Source organism: Periplaneta americana, chromosome 12 (assembly GCF_040183065.1).
Source record: "Periplaneta americana isolate PAMFEO1 chromosome 12, P.americana_PAMFEO1_priV1, whole genome shotgun sequence".
Classification (NCBI taxonomy): domain Eukaryota; kingdom Metazoa; phylum Arthropoda; class Insecta; order Blattodea; family Blattidae; genus Periplaneta; species Periplaneta americana.
In genome coordinates, this window is record NC_091128.1 from 1108771 (window position 1) to 1135000 (window position 26230).

The window sequence follows — 26230 nt, forward strand, 5'->3', positions numbered from 1 at the left end:
TCTTTAGAAACCTATTTTCAGCCAGCCTTTTTATGTATTCATTATTATTATTATTATTATTCTTGGTGGTGATGGTGGTGGCTGTAGCTGTAGTGACTTCTCGATTTATAACAGTGTTATATTCCAACATACTAGTGTGTTGTAAGTCAAGTTGATCTTAGTGGACGTCATATACAGTGCGTGTGAAGTATATTCATTACCACTATTATCCATAGCACAGCAGTGCAGCTAGTTTCATGCTCTAGTGAATGAGCCGACATCGAAACTGCCATTGAACGCAATCTGCAGTGCTTGTCTTACACTGTTCAGCACATCTGATCAGATATCACGCATCTATGGCTGTCATGGAAGAGTTCATGGCCAGGGGGAAGTGACAATTAACATAAAAAGGTACAGGCTGTGAATACGTGGAGACAGGATTACTTAGCTGTGTTTGCCTGTAACTTCAGACTTGTCATAAAGTTAACAAAATGAATTTATAGATTTTTCTGTTTGCTTACAGAGGATAAACTTCTTGAAACAGCATCTGGCAGAATGCGGAGACAATAAGCGGAATTTACCTCCACTGCCAATAGAAGGCACTATTGACGGCTTGAAGGGAATGTTAATGGATAACAAATACCTGTACGAAAAATGCAGAGAAGAAGGGTTATCTCCAAGCAGTCTGGCACAGCTCAAAATTAGCCATTCTTCCAATAATGGTAAGTATTTACTAGCAGAAGATGTGCTTTTGTACTCAGCATGGTGTGAATTAGGCTTTCTCTGTAAAGAGAAAAGAATGTTTAAATTTTAAAGCATCATTCAAAATGGGTGGCACTAATAATAATAATAATAACACTAATAATAATAATAATAATAAACAATGTGTAATAAATAAAGCATGGCTGGCTGTGCTTCTCAGAATAGGTTCAACATGACAATAAGCAGTTTTCCCAAATAGACTGAGGGGTTCAGTTTGAGGTCTGTGGTCAGTGTATAAAACTAGGCTATAGCTTAATTTGTTTCATCCTCTAGTGCTGGATCATTTACCCACCTGTAATTATCATTCATATTCCATGATGCTAGCAGATCATGTAGAATACTGCAATACCCCAGTTTGCTCTCTTCTCCCAACCTCGAGTCTAATATGGTCGATCATACCATGCTCGTAATGGAGATGTTTACATTGGCATATTATCGAGGCTTATTCAATACAGCCTCTTAAAATGCTAGTTGACGTTGCATTCAATAGAACTCTTAGTTAGGTTTGAATGATTACAAAACTTTAACAACTGATTATACCTATAACAAGGAACAAAAAAACAGCATAGTGCATGCTAATCTATATCTGGAACTAAACTGTCTGTGTTTGCATTCTAAACCAGTTCCCATATCAAAGAACAAAATAGTCGAATACTTTATGCAAGCCTAGCATTATAACTTTCAGCCATTTTTTAATTTATTTTCGAGGCCTGGCTCTGGACCTCGCAGAGTGAGTGTGATTATGAAGTATTGGCGAAATGATGATTAATAGCGAAAGTAAACGGGAGAAACCCGAGAAAACTCCTTCTCGCCCACTTTGTCCACCACAAATTCCTTCATGACTCAGACGGAGATCAAACCCTAGTCGCCATAGTAGAAGGCAGAGAGGGTAACCACCTGGCCACAGACGAGTTAAACAGGCAATTTTCAAACCTTAATAATTATGACACTGATCGTTTAGAGTACATTTATCTGTACCATGTATTCGTTTTGCTGCACACACTCTTCAAGTCTAGATTACACGATGCAGCATATCAACAGGATTTTCAGAAATCTTTCTTTGAGAGCTTTGATGTTTCATAATGGTGGATCACTGAACACCTCACTCTTCACAGGAAGAAACTGCACTCAGGCAGACCTGGCGATCTCGCAGGCCACAAAATATTGCCATACCTGAAGATAATGTGATCTGAAAACAAACAATAGAATGGCACCGATGCAATAAATTCCTCTTTTGGTCTAACTTACTCCCAAGTGCAACCTCAAAATCTGTGCTTCATTGGCTGGCCATGATAATACCTTTGAAAAATATTGGAGTGCAAGAGGTCAAATGACTTTATTGTCAAACGCCTAGCATTAGAAAACAACAACAACTCCCAAGTACATTCTAAAGCCATAGAAGAAACGAAAATAGATTGGAATCATCCACCCCATCATGACAGGTACCAAGAAAAACATTCTGGAGACACAATAAATGCATTATTAAATCGTCTAGAATAAACTGCCATCTCTAGATTCAAATCAAGTCACCTCAAAACCGTCAAATATGTGGAAGGAATTGAAGAATGTTCAACTTGTGTGAAGTGCAAAACTGAACCAAGTCCTCCACAAAGTGTACTGGATTGCATCAGCTCTTCAGTGTACAAACTTTGCAAAATCCAATGGAAGTCATTAAAAGAGTAATGAAACTTAATGTTTAATCAAACACGGGATAAGCAACAATAACAACAACAATTTACTTTTTCTTCAAACCTCTGCACCCAGATTGTGATGGCACGAACTGATGTACCACAGCATTGTGATGACGTTGAAACAGCCACAGAACTATTGTAATATTTTGTAATATGTCTTAATAGTAAATATATATTGCTCATATGTCCAACGCTCCAACATAACTAAATGCTATACTATAAAGAATCAATTTTTATTAGCAACAGTGAAAATAATCCGAATGTGACAGAAATAATCAGTGTTTATAATCCATCACCTTGTTTGATTCCAGGGATGTCCGGTGGTGACTCGACCAAAGTGAGCAGCAATCCTGCAGACGTCTTGAGTGTGGAGCAGTTAGCTGCAGAACTGAATTCTGTTGCTCTGGATTGGAAGACGCTGAGAAACATACGGGAATGTGTCTGTTCAACACCTTTTGACCACTTCAGTAGGAAGGTAATTAAGTTAGCACCAACGCAAGACGTAATATGCAGACTGAAATATCGCAGGTTCGATTCCTGATGTCATGGATTTTCTCCAGTGATCTAATCCTTCTGGCTGCACTATGGCATCTGACAGAAATGAGTAGCAGGAGTATTTCCTTGGAGGTAAAGGCAGGGTCACAGGTGGCGACAGAGAGGAGGTGGTGGTGGCGGTGGTGGTGGAGGCGCTGGTGGTGGCGGTGGCGCAGGGGGATGTACTGTGGCAATTGTGGTGGTGGTGGCAGCGGTGCAGAAGGGGTGACGGTGGTGGTGTAGGGGGGATGGTAATGGTGGCAGTTGTGGTGTTGGTGATAGGGGTGGTGATGATGGTGGTGGCAGCAGGGGTGGTAGTGGTGGCGGTGGCAGCACCAGTGTGTATTTAATGTTTCAGCAGTTGGATGATCCCCATTTGCCATCAGCATCCCAGTAGTATTTTTCCAGTTTCCGCAGGCAGTCTCATCTAAGTCAGGTGCGATTCCTTCATGTAGGATTAAGGCTCATTCCATAAAAGCAAATTCTGTACCTCAAAAATACTGGAGAGCAAGAGGACTAACATTTACGCAATTGAACAAGAAGAAGATCATCCTACAGCTTGATTTACATGTTTATACGCGGGGGCTAGAGCACTGAATTCATTATCCTGTGGACCTGGGTTCCACGTCAGGCAAGCCCAGGTCCAACAAATATTGTGTCTTGTAGTAATGACAAGCCTATTTCCAGCCCTCTTCTCTGACACTGTAAACTCATGAATCTAATAAACGGATTCCAAATATGCGGTCTTAGAGGTTATTTTCGGTGTTTCTTGCTGATATCTTCACTGTGAATAGAGTTGAATGGTTAATTTAATTTTTCCTTTACTATACGTGAGAGTAAAAGGTAGAACATTTTAATACTGGTTTTGATATACAGGGTGTTTCAAAAATACGGGACATAATTTCAGGTATGTATTTCCCACATGTAGACAATCAAAATAGTTCATTACAACATGTGTCCGGAAATGCTTTATTTCCGAGTTATGGCCTTCACAACATTGAAATTCACCAGAACCATACCTCATGTTTTAGAAGACACTCCACTGATCAATCGTCAACACATTCACTTCTTACATGATGCCACTCCTGCACACTTCAGTCATACGGCTCGCCGGTACTTGGATCGAAGGTTTCCTGATCGATGGATAGGTAGAGGTAGCCCAATTGCTTGGCCTCCACGCTCACCTGATCTGAACCCTCTCGATTTCTATTTGTGGGGCCATTTAAAATCATTGGTTTATTCGTCTCCAGTGCCTGATTTGGAATCCCTTCGGAATCGAATTGTGGCATGTTCTGAGGACATACGCAATACTCCTGGAGTTTGGGATCGTGTTCGCAGGTCAATGAGACATCGATGTGAGGTCTGTATTCAAGCAGGAGGTGGACATTTTGAATATCTTCTGTGATGACAACGACCTGCGGAAAGAAAAACTTTCTGGTGAGTTTCAATGTTGTGAAGGCCATAACTCGGAAATGAAGCATTTCCGGACACATGTAATGAACTATTTTGATTGTCTACATGTGGGAAATACATACCTGAAATTATGCCCCGTATTTTTGAAACACCCTGTATAAGTACTTCATCTATTAAAAAACTGTCTTTTTCTTCTAATAACCTGCCTTGATTTTTTTTTATTCCATTAGCTTCTTTGCTGCATCGATATATTTCAGTATTTTGCCTGTCTCAATGTGCTGACTGAATACACTAATAGGTGGACTATACTTATTAGTCGCTGGTAACTCTATTTCTTCGATTTCTAGTGCATTACTGCCACCATAAGCAAACATTTGCTTGATATTGCAGTACCATTGCTGGAAGTGTGGGGAGGTGTTCTGCACCCGCTGCATTGACAAGCACACGCCCCTGCCAGGACATCTGTCGCAGCGTGCTGTGCCTGTGTGTCGGCCATGTTATCGTGAAATCCGACGATCAAACTCCATTGAGTCACCGTGAGGGACAAGCGAGCATCTGCAGAAAACAGCCAACCTATGCCTGCTCGCCCTAATCGTAAGTCGGTATATTTCTACTGTCATCATCAACTGCAGAGAGTATTACTTACTTACAAATGGTTTTTAAGGAACCCGGAGGTTCATTGCCGCTCTCACATAAGCCCGCCATCGGTTCCTAATTAAGTAAGGTTAATCCACTCCCTAGAATCATATCCCACCTCCCTCAAATCCATTTTAATATTATCCTTCCATCTACGTTTCGGCCTCCCTAAAGGTCTTTTTCCATCAGGTCTTCCAACTAACACTCTATATACATTTCTTTATTTACCCATACATGCTACGTGCTTTGTCCATCTAATGTTCCTAATTATATTAGGTGAAGAATACAATGCGTGCAGTTCTGCGTTGTGTAATTTTCTCCATTCTCCTGTAACTTCATTCCTCTCTTAGCCCCAAATATTTTCCTAAGCACCTTATTCTTGAACGTCCTGAACCTCTGTTCCCCTCTCAAAGTGAGAGTCCAAGTTTCCCATCCCTACCCATTGTAAGCCTTTGTTTATTAGTGAAGGCATACTTACTGTAATAAATCTATACACATTTCACTGTCCAATTCAGGTCAAAAATAACTTATCCAAATATATACCCGTAAGAACATCTGAACTTCATGGTTATTCCACAAGATACAACTGTTCTGTTAGTACCAATTGCTAGATTGACTAAATCCAAAAACGATTGCTATGGACTTGTTCAATAAACTGCCTCCCAAGGCCACTCTACTTGTTTCTGTTGAGAAATGGCTCAGCAGGCACCAGTGAGGAACTATCCCCATAGCACAACAGCCTGTGTGGTGAGGGTGAAACAAACATGGCTTCCTTCATATAGCCCCACAAAAAGAAGTGATCCGGCAAACAGGGTAGTTACTGTTGCTTAAATATGAAGAAAAATGATCCACATGACACGAAGAATCACGTTATACTCAAGTGTAGAGTCTTACATCCCTACATTCACACATTATGAAGATTGACTTTTCCACTCAGATGAAAGGTTGCCTCATTGCTGAATATTAGTTTGTCAGTAAAACCATCATAATATTTTAACAACAAAAATCTCGATAGTTACCATGGCCCCTATAATAAAACTTTGGGCGTTGCTTTGTAATTCCAGTCAAATTCCAAGGCTGTAGCTTTGATTCATGCCTAACGAGAAAGACAGGCTGTGGCGCGACATCACATTTTAGTCATAGCATGGCCAACATTGAACAAGTTTATATATAAATGCATGTTTAACATGAGTTTAATATAGCAATTGCTTTGTTTTTGTAGAATTTTGAACATTATTTATATTAGGCCATGATAACCACGTGACTGATTTGCGCCGTAGCTTGTCTTTCTCATTAGCCACTCTTCAATTAATTGATTAATATAGGATGGCTGCGAAATCGTCTGAATCATTTGTGCTCACCATGTGTTTATCTTATGACTTGCACTTCTTAATAAAAATCATTACAGGACATGTTTAAATCACTAAAGCATGTATGACACGAGGCAAATTTATTCACCTGTTTGAGCACGTTTGATAATACGGCAAATGAGAGTTGGGAATAAATTCGCTTATATAAGGATACATAGCGAACAGTGGAGTAACGGTTAGTCTGCCTGACCGTGAAACGAGTGGACTCGGGTTCGAATCCTGGTTGGGACAAGTTACCTGGTTGAGGTTTTTTCTGGGATTTTTCCACAACCCATTAAAGCAAATGCTGGGTAACTTTCAGCATTGAACCCTGAACTCATTTCGTTGGCATTGTCTCCTTCATCTCACTGAGATGCTAGATAACCATAACAGTTGGTAAAGTGTCTTAACATAACCAATTTAAAAAAACAATGATGGTAGCAACTAAGCAAACTCAGCTCTCAGCTGTCGTTTTAAAGACACGCTTTTCAGTGTTGAGGTATCAGCTAGTTGAAAATTAACACAATGAAGTAGATTACATTAGATCAAATCAGATTAGATTAGATCAGATCTTTATTAACATTCATGGCATCAGTACACAAGAAAAAGTACATAGCATACAATATAAAGTTAATTCTAAATAAGCTTAACATGCAAAACTACAATTAATGTAATTATATATTGAAAGTGCATGGATTACACAAGGTAATACATCTGTTACAATACAAACTTAATACTAATGGATGGATGGGTGTGTGAGTAGGTGAATGGATGGATGGACAGAGGAGAAATCCTCATATTGACTTTGTTGTCTGGTTATAATTAGTGTTTCTGCTCACAGATTGACTCGGTTGCTGCCTTCACCATAGCCTCGTCAGATGTGAACAACTTTGTACTGTATATCTGTCTGCTGTATAACTCCAATACGTAAACAGTGACTGTGAAGTTGCAATACTTTTGGCTTTAATGAACAGTTGAGTATTTCTGCCACCAGTCCTTGTTAATCATGCCTTTTAAAGAAACGTTAATTGTAGGTTATTTCAGTGACACATAGGAAGACAAGAGATTCTGAAATACCAAAGTGTGCTTTATATGACGTTACTGCACAAGAAGTGAAGAACTCCTATCAGTGCTTGTTTCTGTATTTATGTTTAAGATTTGTTAGTCACTCTGATTCTCTTGTCTTCATTGTGTCTTGAATGGTTCAAGTGAAAACTCCTGTGTTTTGTGCCTCGTTAAATATTTGCACAATTTGTGAATAGTAACGTAATCTCTGACTCACATCTTTTCACTTGTATACTCTGCTGTATATGAAAGAAAAGTTAAGAGTTTTGTAGCAATGAACGTCCCTATATGTTAAAATGGCAGTTCAGATCTAATTTCTGTAGAAATGTTGGTATGAGTATTGCTGATGTCATAGATTTAATTTTCTTTTTCGATTAACATTTAAAGAAGGAATTTTGAAGTGGAAAGAAATTCATGAATCACTTGGGAGACGGTCGCAGCCTGCTTAGTTGTATATTTCGTTCACTTAACTTTGCAAGGACGTCAGCAGTATGTCCGAAGTCACATGCCACGGTGTGCGGGAAAATCAAGCAAAGAATTGTATTTTGTGACCAGAAAGTTCTTAGAGAAGTGCTGTAATTTTAGTTTTGTGTCTGGATTATTATTATTATTATTATTATTATTATTATTATTATTATTATTATTATTATTATTATTATCGTCATCATCATCATTATTAACATCATCATCAAATGTCATGAAGTCACTTATATATGATACTTTATAAAATTAATTTCACAAACCAACTATCTCATAGTGATTAAATGAAATCGTGATATTCAGAATATTACACTAAAATCTCTATTTTCTCAAATACACATACATTTTTTAACCAATCATGAACTTGAAAAAGATATGACTTGTGTATCTCTGTTTTGTTATGGCATATTACACACCATGAAAGTGTCATTAAATACAGCTTTCTAATTTAGGACCTAGATTAGTGTTATCAGTAGAATTAGCTTACGTAGAAATTCAAGTACCAGCTTGGCCTCAGGCTGATGCTGTAGATATTCTTGTAACAACAAAACACAAGGTCTCTAGATTTCATATACACACTTAATATCTAAGAACGTTTTGGCCATAAATTTGATCTACATGTTCACCGAATATGTTGTGTTTTAGTGCATTCCTCATATTTTGTCGTACATATTTACTTTTTATATTTTTAATCATTATACTTTTTATATGTTTGTGAAATCTGATTGCTTTTTTTTTTGAGGGATAATGAGGCAAAGATAAGTCTAAATGAACGGAATAAGTGATGAGAGAATAGGATAACAACGAACTTTTCAACTTACATGTTTCTGCAGGATTTTTAAAATGATTTTTTTTTTCTTTTAAGTGAACTTGCAGTCATAAACTGTTCTGTTCGTATCTTGTCATGTTCATTATTCAGTACGCTAATTTAATGATACATGTTTTAAATAATCTTTGTTGAAAGTTTCTCTACATTGTGTATTTAAATTATTTCTAAGGAGAAGTATTATAATTCACTGTTAATTGATATTAATACTGGATGTGATAATGTACCATCAGTCTGCTCTGAAATGACAGTGTTTTGTTTGTGTTCCCGAATTTTTAGGTTCTACTGCTAAATGTAAAGTTTCAGAATTCTTCAAGAAGTAGGCGATTTTATTTATTTTTTTATTATTATTATTACCGGTATTTTAAGTCTTGACTCATTAATACAAAACAACATAAAGAAGAGTGCATACATTAAAATATTAAGAATGTAAAGAAAGATGCAGTATAATGAATGAAGTAATTTCAGTATTACGATTTTTGAAAAGTGTTCTCGAATTGAGTAACATATGCCTTCCAACAAAATTTGACGTTTACAGCGTTTAAGTATTATATTGTAACTTCATACAAGGTGCAGTTTTTGCGTTATGTGGAACTACTTCCCTTCCTTTCGTCCTTCAGCAATAGGTAGACTTCGACCTTCATCATTAACCCCAAGATTCCTTTCACGCCAGAACTGTGGATCACTTTGCCCTCATAGACATTGCCAATGGTCACGATGATAATGAAAAGCCATTCGTCGTGGAATTTCATCGCCATCTTTATTTGCCAGTAGATGCTTGCAACAGAATTTTTAATACTTAAGAAAGCAGTATTTGGATTTTAATCGTTTAGTTCTTCCACTGTTGTATATAGATAAACGTGCGTATTAGTGTTGCTATTGCAACAGAAAGTATCCTGCTAATGAGGAAGAAAATTATGCTGAAGGTGAAAATGGATTCTTGGAGTGCTGTGAAGCCAGTGTTTTTCAAAGGGTAACTTTTTTTTGGTACAGTTATTTGTATAAACTGAATATTTGAACTGAGTGTGTTTCATTTGGATTATGTGTAGCCCATTTTATTACATTGTACGCATATTACAGTACCAGTAAAGAGCAGAGCAAGCCGACAGAGTGATTCTTTACATTATACAGAGCTTGATGTGAAGGGATTCAGACCAATAAATGATATGCGCAATGTCCAACACTGAATAGCCTCATTGCACATGTGGTCACTTTCCTACAATATGTTTCACTTGCTTTCAATGCAGGTTGAAAGTTCGGACGGGAATAAATCATGTAAAGAAATAGTGACCTACAGAAATGTAGCTACAACTGTACAAGAAAATTTCGAAATATAGCATAAAATGTTTTGTTTCATTCCACTAACGACGAGCTAGATGTGCCACACCTTGCACCGCAATAGAGATAAGCCACAATTAACTGAGTAAGGTCTGTTAACTAGATGAGTGTTACGTGAAGAGGTCAAAACAAATCTAGTTGATGCTCCAGTGCAGGTTTCCCGCTGTTTTTGTGCCTACAGATGGTATTGACAGCTAATTTTTTAATTTGGAAGATTTAGAAGATTTCTTTGTCAGCCAAAATTAAAAATACATTATAGAATCTGACATTTTTAGAAGACATTGTGGGAACAGATGTTTCGTAATGTACTTCTGAGTAATGCAAGTTCGGTTAAAAACATGCTTTGTCAAATTTTATATTTTTAAGTTCGCTCGACCCAAAAACGTTTATACTTACTGACACTTTTCCTTGGCATCTGCTTGTGTGCTGTTTTTAGTATTAGGGAGCAAAACAGTTTGTTTAACTTATCAGAAGAAATTATGTTTTGTTTGAAAATAGTTTCCATTCATTTCCTGTTGTCTTCGTGTATTTTGTCCATTTGGCTCCCTTGAAATTTGAGGAAAGGCGAATTTGTTGATTTCCCTTTTAGTCTTATCTTTTATATCTGATGATATCGATAGGATATCAGGATTTATATCCTGTATGATACATGAGAAATTAAATTATGTTTTATTTTATTATCTTTTATATCTGATGATACCAGTAGGATATCAGGATTTATATCCGGTTGTTCTTTATATCATGCCAGTAAATCTACTGACATGAGCCTGTCGCATTTAAACAACTTAAATACCATCGACCTGGGCCGGGATCGAACCTGCAACCTCGAGCATAGAAGGCCAGCGCTATATCAACTACGCTACTGAGGCCAGCATGATACATGAATCTGACAGATATCATTTTGGTTGTATATTACTTCCATTGAAGTAGAGCGCCTCTACCTGTGGCATTAATGTCTTTGTATCTCCAAAGAGTTGAGTGTGCATTGCAGTCTCCTATAAATATGGTTTTTGAGTTTCTCAATATGAAGATAAGATCGGGTATATGAGGAGAATTGTAGCAGCCATATATTATGGAGTGTCTGTTGTTCTTCCAGACATCAAGTTTCATTGTCTTATCGTGCATCTCTTTTGTGATTTGAAACTTCGAAGTGAATGAAGTTTGGGTACCAATTAAAATTTCTATGAAAATTTGTGTTGCTTTCGGTAAGATGTATAAAGAATACTTTGGTATAGAAAATAATGTAATTGTTCGTATGTTAAATTGGACTCCTGGATTAAGAATACATCTGTCTCATTTTCCTCAAGTAATTTAAATAATTATGATTTTTTTCCTCCCTTGAGAAAATCCACCAGCATTCCATTGGAGAATATTCAAGACGTTGGGAAGCAGAGAAATGTTTCTTGTAGATGTTCCAACCCGAAAATCCGATAGTGGGACTATTACTCCAGAGTATTTATTTACACGATTCCACAAAATTGACATGCAGACACACATGAAGACCATTTTGCATTATCCAGGATGCTCCACAAGGAGGCAGTGTTCTCTACACCTCTGTTCATATTTTAGTGTTTAAATAATGCGTCAAGTTGTGCATTTAAAGATTTTAAAAATTAGAAGTCTTTGTGAGGAATAAATGAAACTAACAGCTGCTGAAGGAGCATTCACACAGCCATGCATTGGACTTGTGAATTTTTCAGTGTACTTTTGAACCAAAATTTACATGTGTCCTAGCTGACGCATTTGTACTAAATGTTTTAATCTCATTTGCAATTTCTGGACTAGAATCTGATTTACAGAAAGCTAATTTTAATTCGATAATAACGAATGCGTTGAATAATAAGTACCTGAAAATATTTCGATTGCATGTTAGAAACTTTAATCCTGTAGAGAGAATTCAAGTTAAAGTGCAGGATCTTAAATCTTTCTCTGGATAAACTATAGAAACCATTATCGGTAATACATTTTTTAGTGTTTAAATAATGTTAATTAAAAAAAAAAAAGCAGTCGCACTTTGAGCAGATAATACGAACTGCAAATTTGGAGGAAATCAACATGCAGACGCACTGGCATGGTGCTCACAATGGTAACGGCTTTCTGTGTTAATAAGTTTTGGAGAGAGATTTTTATGGAAATTATACAAAGACTCGCCTGCTTCTGCACTATAGAAGCTTTTAAAAGCACTTCTACAGTTCCACTAGAAAGAACTCAGAGAAGGAGTTATTGTGTCTCCTGATCCAAGATGCAGTGCTGAAAAACTCAGATTTGGAAATGAGATTAGGTCTCATGACAATATAGTAGGCTACTGCTTTGACCGATCATTCAGGATTCATTTAGGATCCTGAGCAGATTGATCAGATAAGCAGAAAGTGAGAAGGGTCCAGAACATTCTTATTTGGTATAAAGATGGCTTGTGTGTAGGGACTCGGTCCGGAGCAGGGATATACAGTACATTCTCCAAGATAAAACTTTGTGTCAGTCTTGGAAGAGATTGTACTGTTTTTTCCAGGCAGAGATATTTGCAGTCGTGACCTTTGCTCAAAAAGGAGTTGAGAAAGAATATAAAACCAAACATATTCTCATCTTAACAGATAATCAAGTTGCCTTTAAGGCACTTCACTTCCACCGGTTATGTCAAAATTGCTGTGGGAATTCCTTCAGAACCTGGTATTGTCACGGAATGAATAACTTCGTAGAATTATGGTGGGTGCCGAGACATCTGATACCGGCATTGAAGGAAATGGAGAAGCAGACAAGCTGGCCCTATATTGGACCAGGACCAATCGCTGTAATCAGCAAATCAAGTGTAACAACCGCATTAAAAGCATGGGTCAGAAAACACCGAAGAAAATGGTAAGCGTATGGTCAATCTCTTGGCAAAGATCTGGTCAAGAATCCCAGCCTAGCTCTCACCAGGTCTCTTCTACAGTTAAGTAGCAAGAAACTGAAGAGAGCGGTTGCATTCATCACATTTGAGAAAATATCTAATCGTATGACGTATGGCTTTAGCTTACTAGCCGCTTGGAGCGCTACGGTCGCATCAGCTATGGATTGTTGGGGACAGATCATTTTGAATAATTCTTAATACTGTGCAGACTGTGGTATTGCTTTATGAACCCCAAAGGCGTTTTATAGTTTATATGTGTAACTTCGTCAGAATTAATAGTTATGTTTTATTTAACGACGCTTGCAAGAATACAATTTTGATAATGTCACTACAAGTTTCATCCGTGTTTGGTGGCTACACTGGATGTGTAATTCAAGTGGTGCGATCGAGACGGCGGTGAGAATGATGTAAGTTTTCTGTTCGACGTGATAGGAACGTGGATAGTGTATTGATTTGAAGTTTGTAAATTCGAAAAGTTTGTCTCTGTAAGTGATTATGTTATCAGGATTATGTTGTCGTTCCGGTTGCGTGAAGTTGTTGTATTCATACAATATCAGAAGAGTATCTTACGCTTGTAATACCATAACAAAAGTTACTATTAAAAATGAAAAGCGAGGAAGTGTTGGAATTTTGACTACAATAAGTAGGCATAGTAATAATTCAGTGAATATAAATTCAAGACGGAATCCTGTATTGGCATTGACTGGACGAAGTTTTAGCACTAACCGCACTAGTAGCACAGATGGTTCTGAGGAAGACGACGGAAAAAATCGGAAGGGGGATAATTCTGACACCGAATATCCAACACATCATTCTCTTCCAGCAACAGTAGTAGTTCCTGAAGTTTGGCCACAATTACCTCTGATAGCAATCAGCAGAAATCCTGTTTTTCCACGTTTTATTAAGTTAATTGAGGTAATTATATTACTATATTATGTCTGAATCGTTTAATAGCTCTGCCGACCAGTGGTGTCATTCTGATTTTTGAACAACCGGTTCTCTCCACTAATAATCGCAAAGTTCATAATTTTAATATCAAATACGCTATATTAAATATGGGGGAGAACCACCGCAATGATTGTTGCTGGTCAGTAGCAGTAGTGGTGAGAGTGGGGTTAAGGCGCGGTAGGAGAAGCGTATGTACCAAGGTAATAAAGGACTATAATTGAATACCTCCCCAGAATAAGGTTGCATAATCTGTTTGAGCTACTTTACAGGAGTCAGTATAATATCATTCAGTATAATCTATCCCACAAATATGCAGCAAAAATAATTTTAGGTTGTTCAATTACTACTGTTTTAGTAACAATATACTTTGCATACTTCCACTCGGTAATGAGTTTTGGAATAATATTCTGGGGAAATTCCACAGATAGCAACAATATATTTCTATTACAAAAAAAGAGTAATTAGAATAATAGTAGGTGCCAAATCTAGGGAATCGTGTAGGACTATTTTAAAAAAACTACAAATAATGCCCATGGCTTGTCAGTACATCTTTTCATTAATAGTCTTCCTCGTATGTAATCGTGAAAACTTTGTAACTAATTCAACAGTTCATAGCATAAATACACGTCAAAAAATGACTTTCATACTCCATCGGCAAGTCTATCGTGCTATCAAAAAGGAGTGCGTTATATGGCAGTAAAAATGTTTAATAGCCTCCCTATCGATATAAAAAATGAAACTCAAAACATAAAATTATTTAGGGCCAAATTAAAGAAGTACCTAATTTCTCACGCCTTCTATTCTGTAAGTGAATTCATGACATTGAATAACACTTTATGAAATTGATACTAAAACTATGTGTTGTACTAGTAGACTATATTTGTAAATCTCGTCTGTATATATTTCATCTAGACTGTGACTATAAATTAAGATTTTATAATAGTATTAAGTTTTTTTGACTTGTTCCATATTCTAGCTGTAAGCATGTATGAATACCATGGAATGTTAATATATACAATAAAATACAATACAACATAGCAAGTCAACAGCTCACATTATCATTCACTATGCACCTATAAGTTATTACACTTCAAAATGATAAGAATGCCGAGTATTTCAAGTGTAATAGAATATCAGTACTGTACACTATACCTGAACGATACAAACATGTTATTAATATTCTGTATTAAATAATATAAAATAACATTACAAACACTTTCGTTTTGCCTAAATTATTTTGAAAAATAATTCAAATTTACTGTCTTCACTGAAACGAAAATAACGAATAGGCCTAAACACTTTCTTTCCCAGCAGTCACATTACAAAGACCAGTGTCCTTAAGTTTTAAGCTGTGGTAGAATTCTGTATACTAAGGTTCCAAATAGTTACACATGGTTATCAGATCAGCCTTCTCCTTAGTGTGAGTAGAAGAATATCTTCATATGCTGGCTGGATTGATTTGGAGTGGTTCATACGTGTTACCTTTGCCACTTTTACATTTAGTTATATCAAACACACTCCAGTGCTCTAGTACGTTGTGTGCCTTTCGTAATCAAAGAACAGTACTGTCGTCCGATGTCTGAAGATATCTGGAGCCACATTCCCGATGTAATTTTGTAATCTGCATCTTTCATCATATTTTTCTCTAGAACTGAAAAAAACTAGAAAATGTGCCTTATCTATTTCCTTAATAACAAATGGCTTACTTGAGCGAGCTGACTCCATAACATGTTTCCACTGTTCAGAAACATATAACTTACAGGACTTAAGGCTACTCTCTTTTTTTTAGTCAATGCGAAATTCCTGTTACATGGCAGGAAGCTATGGCCACTAAACAGGAATTTCTGATTTGCTTCTCTGAAATATTTCAATCCTATTAAGTGCCAGTACTGGGGGATTACTACCATTCGCCAATTGTTATTCTGTCTAACACAACTTTCGGACCAGATTATGAAATAGCAAAATGAGCAACTTTTTTTGGAGATATCCTCTGCAACACAGCAATGTACAGGCTCAATCTCCATATTTTCTGACATATCGTTGGTTTCTTGGTAAAAGTGACCAAGTCACATTCCAAGGCATCCAACCTTTATGAAAATTTAAGACATAATTATATATTAAAAACTAATAATATAGCACATTTAGCTTCAAAATAACTTGTTACTAACATCTAAAGAAGAACAGTTATCTTTGGATGGATCATTAAACCTTTAAATGCCTTTTCCCAACAATTTTCAATTTTGGACTTGGTCACTTTTACCAAGAAACCGACGATATATTTATTTTGGTTGTTAACCCTCAACTGGTATTACTTTTTAAATATACATTACGATATCTAGCCATATGGATCTATATTGACCCATAGATACCAGTGGAGGGTTAAAGTTCATTTTGTAAAACTCAGAAAACGGATGCCGATGTCCATCTAGGGTAACCCTCTGACAATCATACTTGCAGAAGCAAGTGCATTCCTAAAAACATAGAAGTTCATACTAATCAATCCACATGTGTATATTTCAAAGTGACGTTAGATAATCAGTGGAGTAAGGTATTCTAAATGGGAGTGATTTACAAAATAGTGCACTAACTTTTAAAACATACACTTCACAATTCTAGAAGAAATTGACACAGTAAGAAAAAGTACCTAATAAAAACAAGCCCACAATAAATTTACCATGTTGGATAATGCAACATTTATACACTTACTTCACTTGGAGGTTCTTTCCAGTTATAATGTTCTTTCATGTAGCAGGCTATATTCCTCCCCACTGTTCCTCAGCATTTTGTTTTTCACATCCTTGCAGTTCTGTATGTTTACCGTCCAATGTCTTCCTTCATTAAAAGTATTTAATGAGAAATGCTGTTTATGTGCGTCATGTTTCTCGTAATAAACAACATTATTTTAGGAACTGCCAATTTCAAAGCCTTATAATATCTTCCACGCTTAATAATTCGATATCCTGCTACTACAGCTCTAACAGGGATGGAATATGCAACTTTTTTTTGCCTTTAACTCACATTCGTTAAAAATGGATTATCATTATGGTTTATGGCTGCCCTACTAATAAGTAAACTTCTTTGTGTGTGCTTCCGTACAGGGGCAGTGGCATTTCTCTAAGGTTAGAGCCCAGTTTAGGTAGGCCTATGTGTGTATTAATCGAAAAAAAAAATGTCATATAAACATGCGTCCTATTCTCAATATTTTCTAGCCCCTAATTTTCGATTAATACACACACACCTAAACTGGGCTCTAACCTAAGAGGAAATGCCACTGCCCCTGTATAGAAGCGCGCCCGTTTTTATGCCAGATACGTTAAAGTCTTGATAAACGTAAGGTGAAGTTTGTAATGGCATGTTATCTTCTACATTACTTCATAATTTAGCCTACCATGTAGCTAGATAAAGTGAGTGTAGCAGCATGTGACAGTTGGTAGTTCCTTCAAAGAGGTATCCATTGGAAGGTGGAAAGCTACCAATAGAGAAATTTTAATGAGGCTACATATAACAAAACAATTTTTTCAGATCACATTGTTAAAAAATATTACATCCATTTTTTTTTTCTTTTCAGATTACAAATCCAACATTAATTGATCTTGTACGACGGAAAGTAAAGTTAAACCAACCTTATGTAGGAGTATTTCTTAAAACCAGTGAAGAGTACGTGAGATAACATTTTCCAGTCTATTAGAATAATGAATAGAGTTATGAAGTCTGTCTGCAGTGGGCAGACACAGCTAAACATGTCTTTAGGCTAACTGTGGATCATGTTTAGTTGTTGCACTCGCCAAATTCATAGGAGGTGTTGAAAATGTGCATTTATACATATAGCCAGGAGAGTGAAACAAGCTTCTCTTGGCACTGAGTTCGTGAAGTGTGATATTATCGACTGTTTTAAGGTTGTATTGTAACAGGTAACTTGACATTAATTGAAAAGAAATAATTGATAAACGACGCATTGAATGGGAATATTGTAGGGCAGAAGCTATGTGAAATTGTTTTCCAAGATTTTTCTATACCATTACATTGAGCTGTTTGAAGAATGATAAGTGGTATTATCATGTTGCTTTCTATAACAGTTTTCCTTAAGTTATGTAACAAAAAAAATCTCGCTCCTCTACAATCTCTTACGAATTAATTGTAATATTCTTGATGTGTCATGAAGATGCATACTTTCTTATAATATATTTTATGCTCGACCATGCCGAAATGTAGTAATTATACACCTGGTAACAGTCCTTTAATGCATATCATTAAAGTACACCTACTCATTAAAGTACAGGTCTTCAGCCAATCACAAGTCAGCTTTCTATCGTTATATCGATTATTCTCGGATATGCAATCGACAGACAATTAGCGAAAAGTCACGGAGGCTGGAATTCCAATACTGCCGCAGAAGGTTATGTTCTGTTACTATAATAATTAGCGTTAATTGTGAATAATATTCAAATAAATTCAATTTGTCATTTCGTTTGTCATTTCTAAATCAATTTCCAGGTTATATCAGACTAATGTTCATTCTTATTCTGTGCCAAAGTCAATGACATTCGGCCTCGGAAAAAAATCAATATTTTCGCGTCTGCGCACATCTCACAATTCAGGTCAGTTCGCACATAACCATAAAAAGACCTAATTTTCAATACTTTCAAGTTAGAAATATCGCCGAGCATAAAAAGTCGTATGAAACTTGCCTATAATGGTAATTAAGACGCTCGTATGAAAATTATGAAACTCGCTTGGGCTCGTTTCATAAACAATCATACTTACGTCTTAATTACTACCATTATAGGCTCGTTGCATAATGTACCATTACCTATTCCACAATGGTTCACTTCCTATACTATATTTCAAGTGATATTACTGTTTATTGTTAATTTAGTTCCTTTACTATATTGCAAGTGATATTACTGTTTTTCAATTTAGTTCCTTTACCATATTGCAAGTGATATTACTGTTTTTCAATTTAGTTCCTTTACCATATTGCAAGTGATATTACTGTTTTTCAATTTAGTTCCTTTACTATATTGCAAGTGATATTACTGTTTTTCAATTTAGTTCCTTTACTATATTGCAAGTGATATTACTGTTTTTCAATTTAGTTCCTTTACCATATTGCAAGTGATATTACTGTTTTTCAATTTAGTTCCTTTACCATATTGCAAGTGATATTACTGTTTATTGTTAATTTAGTTCCTTTACTATATTTCAAGTGATATTAGTGTTTGTTAATTTTTCGAACTATTATTCAAAAGGCATGGAGGAATTTTAATCATTTAGTGTGCACCTAAATATGAAGGATAAACTTTGGTTAATTCTGTGTTGCACATAAAATGCATCCTGTATAATTCCAAAACTACTGTAACTTGTAAGACATTTGACTTGGTATGGTTTAAGTGGATAGGTGCAATTAATTTTGCACAAATTTGCATGAAATACCCATAAGTGCAGTATATTGCAATCAGTTCTAATAATTTTAGACCTATATTTATGAATTAGCATTTACAAGTGATTGTAATTACTATTCATGCATAACAATACAGTTTACAGTTCAGCAATTAGTAATTCTTTGTAAGGAGGAATCCCTTCCATTAAGCATGATCTACACGATGCTGCATTTATTCACTTTGAACAAGCTTCTTTATTTGCTGGCAAAAACTTCTAAACAAGCATTTATTTTGTAATTATTTTTCTTATTTTGTTTGCTAGCATCTTACTTTGAATTTGTAGCATCTAAAATACGCTCACTGACAAGCTAAACATTGCTACCTCAAAACAGTAAAGTAACAGATTTTACCAGCAGCTCCCAAAGAAGTAGCATGTCAGGACTTAAGCATATGAATCAGAAAGCTACTGGCGAATAGATCTGCCTTCTGCACATGTGCGAGTGGTCAGACAGCCAGTTGGCTACAAACCATGAGACACGATGCATTGTGTAATTGTGTCCTCCAGTGCTAGTTGCTAAAAGGCACAGGTGTCATTTAGGGGAGTAAGGAGGCATTATGATCCCCTCCCCCCGCACAACTGAAGCAGCTTAAAATAAAAAAATAGACTAGTACTATTAAAAAATGCGAGATCTATACTTCAAATATTAAAAATAGGCTTAATTCATATTTATTATTTGGAATTATTAAAGGGTAGATTTGAAATAGAAATTATTTCTTTTCTTTTATAAATGTTATGTTTTATTTAACGACGCTCGCAACTGCAGAGGTTATATCAGTGTCGCCGGATGTGCCGGAATTTGGAGTTTGGAAACTGTCTATAAATTGTTGCTTAACTTTCGCCATGTATTGCCCACATTCTGTACTAGAAAAACAACACACTTGCACTCTGGAGGAGACTGACTGTTACCATGGGGAAGGTTGGGATTGTATAAGCAGCCTAAGAGAAGCTGCTTTGCGAATGTATTGATCACTATATTGGAGCGACTGAAAGATCGCAGTGTGGCATTACTTACTTTTTAGGAGATGTGAATGACTGCATCACTCCCAACGCACTGTGGATAGACTTCTAACTCTGTAATTATTTTTATTAATGCTGTAAGAATTTTGGAATAAGTTCTTGAACTGTTTTTGCATGTGTCATCTTAGACAAAAAAAAAGAAAAAAAAATGACTGTCTTATGCTAAATCCCCTTCAGAAGACGTTGGTTGATTTCGTGAGAAAGCCCACGTGTGAACGAATTTCTGATGCAAGACTCTGCTCTGTTTTTCCTTTGTTTTGTTTGTTTATTGTTTTCTCTGGCTGTTTATAGATCAAGTATGATAAATAATCTATAACAAAGATATATACAAGAGTAAATTGGGTGAAAAATAAACATCCTTTCTTTAGTTGTGTGATCCAGGCGCTGCCCGAAGCTGGACTTCAACAGATTCATTCCACAGGAGATCAGTCATTTTTTTTTGTGTGTGTCTAAGGCTGTTCATCAACAGTAGCATGCAGAATTAGTGAGATAAGTTTTAACAGAGAAATATTGGAGAGCAAGAGTGCTAATGGCTTCGTTGCCAAAGCCCAGCATTAGCTAACAACAACAGTTTTAACATTGCACAGAAAAAGTAATCAGATTTGTAAAAAGTGAGAAGTTTAGTCTGAAGAACTTCTGAGTGAAATTAATTTGTAATTTTCTGTAAGTTTTAAGGGGGGAAAAAATGCAATAAAAGAATGAATTTATAGTTAGATCTTTATTTCAGAAATGAATCGGATATTGTTAGTAACTTGTCAGATGTTTACACTGTTGGAACATTTGCTCAAATTCATGAAATGCAAGATCTTGGAGATCGCCTACGTCTGGTTGTCATGGCACACAGAAGAATTCGCATTGTAGGACAGATAATAGAAGATTCTGAAGTTCCTCCAGGTAAGCAAAGATTCACGTCTGCAATGTGTTCCTCGAAATTGTCCAATTGGTTGGTTGTTGTAATCCTTGTCGCACTGCTGTAATTCTACTATCAGTTGAACAGAAAGATCAAATGCCATACTGAAATCTGGAGTAATTACAGTCATGTGTTACATACTAACTAAAAAGAAATATCTGGTTTCATAATTGTATTTTATAGTACATAGTAACAGTATGTTAGTGCAGATCTGTCTAACTGAAAGTCTCAGTAATTACTTATATATCATGGATCGGTTTTGGGGAAATTTTCTACATGTATGACTATTCGAGGAATCTTAATGTGCGAAAGTCCACTCTTTTTAACTTAAACTGGCCGAAAATTGACCTCCAACCTTAATCGAAAGTGCTGTTCTTTTTTTACGATGAAAGCTTCAGTTTTGTGGTAGTCTTGTCACAAATGAAAATCAGTAATTCATTGTCATTTTTAATTTGGCGGATTTGGATTAATACAGCACCATTGAGATTGAGTTCTGCTGTGGTAAATGCTCTGGCATGGTATAGTACTTATGCTCGCACATGGGCTGGAATCCTGTTTGGATTGAATAGTTGGTTGGGTTTTTTCCCCAACTGTAAAATATCCAATAAACCTGCTGCAAAACCTTGGGATTTATCTGTCAGAAATTCGATACTAGATGATCACGTAGGGCTAGTTGATAAAGTACTGTTAGACTATTAATGAAAAACATCATAGAACATAATCGGCTTTATATTTCACGAAATTTTTACAGAAGCAGGTGCCACGGAACATTTACATTAAAGCCTTAATAGAATTATGCATGTTGCAACATTAGGTCTAATTATATGAGTGCATATAGAGTTCCAGTATTTGAATTTGTATGTTTTTAATCAAATCACAGTAAAATATTGTTTATGTTAAATGCTTGATATGTAATTCTATCTTACATACTACATTCTTGTAACACTTACTGTCTAGTATTTTGGTATAAGCTAAGAAAATTTAATGCTTGATTTGTAACTTGCAGCTTCAATATGCTTTAATTTTGTTAGTAGTTTATCGGAGTTATGCAATAGGCATAGCATTAATTCCAAAGCTCACAATACAAAATAAAGCAAGCAAGATTTTTAGTAGTCATTGTGATTGTATGTACTGGTATGTATTGAATATGCTATTTTGGTAAGTATATGTATGCTATGACGTACAGAAGGATTGTAATATCTGAACTTAAATGAGGTATAAAGCTATATGTATAAGTTAGCATTTTTTTAATGTAGTGTACGTACTACAATACAGTGCATTGGTTCCCAAACTGTGTTCTACAGACCTGAAGTGATTCATAATCAGTTCCCAGGGGATTTCTTACTATGAAACCCATGTTTAATTCACATATTTTCCTATAAATTTGCAATTTGTTTTCAATTATGTGCTTCAAAGTGCTATCAACTCGGAAATGGAGACCCATCTATTTTGCTAGATTTATGTTCTAAAATTTGGCAGGGTCTTATATTCGTGTCAGTTCTTAAAAACGAGTATATGAAGGCATGGAATGCAAAATGAGGAGTAAGCCCCAGTGGTTATTTAATAAAACAAGTTACATTAACATAACTGTAACGACATTCAGGTGCTTAAACGTATACAAAAATTAAATTCGAGGACATTTTGCTCATTTGTATACAGCAGGGCTGGGCTCCTGGAGCGAATCCAAACTCTAAACGGGGACACTTAACATTCATCCGTCACGGCATCAACGCTGTGCGGTGTTTGGTGGGGAAGAAAGGGGTTAAAGAGAAGTCATATGGCTCCCTGTGAGAGAGTAGAATTCGCTCTTGGTGCCCATCCCTGATCTACAGGCATAAATCCACTCGTTCACAAGTGAGTAATTCTGCGTCAAACTGAACACCTACAAAACCTGACAATGTAGTATTTGGTCCAAATTTGTTATAGTAATTTCATTATTTAGATTGAATTAAATAACACGTCTTTATATATTTATTTTTGTTTGGGCGAAGATAATCTTTTAGTCATTTATTAAATATTATTTTTTCTGTAAATTCACATGCAACATAATATCGAAATGTTTATTCTGAAGATCCTATGAATCGTAGATATTCTTTGTTTATGTTATTTTTAAGTTCAATCAAAACACAAAATGTGCCCATTTAGGGAGTTATATCTTTGAAATATGTTTTTATATAGTGGCGACTTATTTAAAAAAACATATAAAAAAGGGAAAAAATATCATAATGTTCTTTCAAATATTTTACATTGAACTGCGTTCATTTCAGACTGGAATTCGAATGAGAAGTAACTATTCAAAAATTTGCTATAAATAAAACAAATAGGCCCTAACTTCTTGTTTTAAAAGCACGCAATGTTCCATCAGCAGTTGCCTTTTAGTTGATCTAAGACTTCAAATGTTGAATTCATACAAGTAAAATAATGACTGACTTGGTAGAATGGAATTACAGTTACCAGATGTTGTGTTACATACACCTACCTAAGTTTTAATCTGGTGAAATGCATGATGGCTCGCAACAGTGAGGACTGGAATCTTTGAATGTAGGCTTTCATGACCGGCGTCAATGGGATGAGAGTTTTCTGGGCTAAGAGACTGGTTTACTGGCGATGTTTTGTGTACAGCTGTGGGCACTGTAGGGTGCCAGAGATGACTACAGCAGTTTCGTGTCATAATTTGTAAGGGGACTGAATTTGTCTGTGCAGTCCATGTTGGGGTTGTTGGACTGTTGGAAGTGGATGGATGGGTTTCATGTGTGTTTTTCTCAGTGCTGGATACCACGCCTTATTGAGTTTCATACCCTCAACCACAAAGAAGAGGGTCTGGATTGTGGTGATATGAAAACTGTTTTATATTTGTGTAACCACCTCAAAATCTGTGCTTCAGTGGCTGGCCATGATAATATCTTTGTAAAATATTGGAGTGCAAGAGGTCAAATGACTTTATTGTCAAATGCCTGGCATTAGAAAACAACAACAACAACAACATATTTGTGTAACCAGAGAAATTTTAGAGCATTATGTTAATAGCTTCAAATTTTTACATATTTTGTAGAGACGAAGATAACCAGTAAGTTGTGTCTGCCCCTTTATAGTGCTATCTGTGTAAATATACTTCCAGTCATTTTTTTGGATGTCTTCTGTGAACTGTTTCTACAATAATGGTCTTTGCTTCTTCAAGGTTTATAGTTGTTGAAGATTTCATCCAGAACAAGACATTTCACTTCTAAGTTAATTGGATTACCATGTGACATCAAATTTTGTTTTTCAATTTTTGCCATTGCTATCTTCATTTTGACTTTCTGGCAGCAGACTATGCTAAAATAAGTTTTTGAAGCTGTCCACTTGTTCTTCTGCCTCATTTCGAATTAGAAAGTTTACCTTTTTAATTTTTCTTCCAATAACCATGGTCTTCATCTTGTTTGCATTTATCGTCCTCCCATTCTATTCACAGCTGTCATTTAGCTCCAGGGTGTATCCCTTAATATTATAAGGTATTATTTGTGGGATAGAAAAATATTTTAGTGAATAATTTTATCTTGACAAGATAATGTTATTATTTAATCCTTTTCTGCTTACTTGCCATATCATCAGCAAATCTTATGTACTTTCTTCGTCCTCCTACTATCACCCTTCCTGTATTCTGAAAATAGTTCTTCACTAAAGACTATCCTTATCATATTGCTCCACTTTCCTCTGACACATCATCTCCTATCCTGACTTTGGCTTGTTTCATAGAAAGATTATTAAGGGGAGGTGGTACACCATGGCAGGTTAAAATATAATGTGTATGTGTCCTGATCCATTTACAAAAATTTCAATCAATACAGAAACCATCAATATATAAGTGTACCAAATTTCATCGCCCTAGGATTGGTAGTTTTAGAGAAAATCCAAAATAAAGATAGCAAATTTAACATTGTGGAGATAGGGTGTACCACCTCCCCTTAAGTACTCTGCCATTAGGTGTACAAAGTTAACGTAATTTGAAATGTCCTCCAGATTCTGTTGTTTTCACGTGTTCATACCATTTTGAATGCCATTAATTTATTTTATGTGGTACATAGAAATTATTAATTTGGTCCTGATGTCCTCATTTTTTGGTGTAGTCGATGCTTCAGTACCCAGTAATTCTTCAAAGAAATCACATTTCTGTAATGTCTGTAACACATTAAAAAATATCACTTTTGAAATAAAACGTTTTTAATTTTGGATGCTCATCATCTGAATGCTGTGTCAACACTGTGAGCATTCATGATTAAAAGAGGTCTGTTGATGGAAAGTTTGGGAATCACTAGTGTATTGCGTAGAGCTTCTAACAGTATTGTCGTTGTGTCAAAAACTTTTATGTCTGTTCAGAGACATGGCAGATATTTGTTTATAAGCATGGTAGTAGATATTCCTGTTACTTTGCTTCAGAGGGAATGTATACATAACTGCTTTCTGCTGCAGAAATGACTATCAAGTTTCCGATATTTAAAACAGCCATTAATGTGTCTCTAGAAGATACAGAAGTAGAGAGGAGAAGACGAAAACGTAGGAAGAAGAAGAATGCGGTGGAACCGTCGTCTGTCTCTGACGAAGGAGAGAAGTCAGAAAATAATGATACTCAGGAAACTACAGCAGAGGAAATTCCCAAAACACAGCCAGTGCTCATGGTGGAAGTTGAAAATGTGACACACGAAAAGTTCAGGCAAACAGAAGAAGTTAAGGTGAAAATATATACATTTTTGTTATTGAAGAATTGTATGTATTAATGTTGTGAATTTAACTAATTTTTGGTGGTGTTACAGGCTTTGACACAAGAAGTAATCAAAACCATCCGCGACATCATTAGTATGAATCCGTTGTATCGCGAATCACTGCAGCAGATGCTGCACACTGGACAGAGAGTGGTCGACAACCCAGTCTACCTGTCGGACCTGGGTGCAGCGCTCACCGGAGCAGAGCCAGCTG

The 26230-nt window shown here is 36.0% G+C and overlaps 2 protein-coding genes across 5 annotated transcripts in view; both read left to right on the plus strand.

The window, feature by feature from the left end:
• Mtmr6 (Myotubularin related protein 6) overlaps positions 1-10094 on the plus strand; it is a 64050-nt gene extending 53956 nt beyond the window's left edge. For both annotated transcript variants that reach the window (XM_069840742.1, XM_069840741.1), the window contains exons 11-14: positions 503-701; positions 2744-2907; positions 4770-4973; positions 7206-10094. In XM_069840742.1, coding sequence (XP_069696843.1) covers positions 503-701; positions 2744-2907; positions 4770-4919 — 513 coding nt within the window. In that variant the 3' untranslated portion in view covers positions 4920-4973; positions 7206-10094. The remainder of the gene's footprint in view (positions 1-502; positions 702-2743; positions 2908-4769; positions 4974-7205) is intronic.
• Positions 10095-13343: 3249 nt separating this feature from the next.
• LOC138710111 (lon protease homolog, mitochondrial-like) overlaps positions 13344-26230 on the plus strand; it is a 26228-nt gene continuing 13341 nt past the window's right edge. The window contains exons 1-5 of one of the 3 annotated variants that reach the window (XM_069840744.1): positions 13344-13875; positions 17477-17565; positions 21095-21261; positions 25727-25986; positions 26068-26230. The exon at positions 26068-26230 is cut by the window's right edge and continues 29 nt beyond it. In XM_069840744.1, coding sequence (XP_069696845.1) covers positions 13456-13875; positions 17477-17565; positions 21095-21261; positions 25727-25986; positions 26068-26230 — 1099 coding nt within the window. In that variant the 5' untranslated portion in view covers positions 13344-13455. The remainder of the gene's footprint in view (positions 13876-17476; positions 17566-21094; positions 21262-25726; positions 25987-26067) is intronic. The other 2 variants (XM_069840745.1, XM_069840746.1) reach the window with 2 other exon arrangements.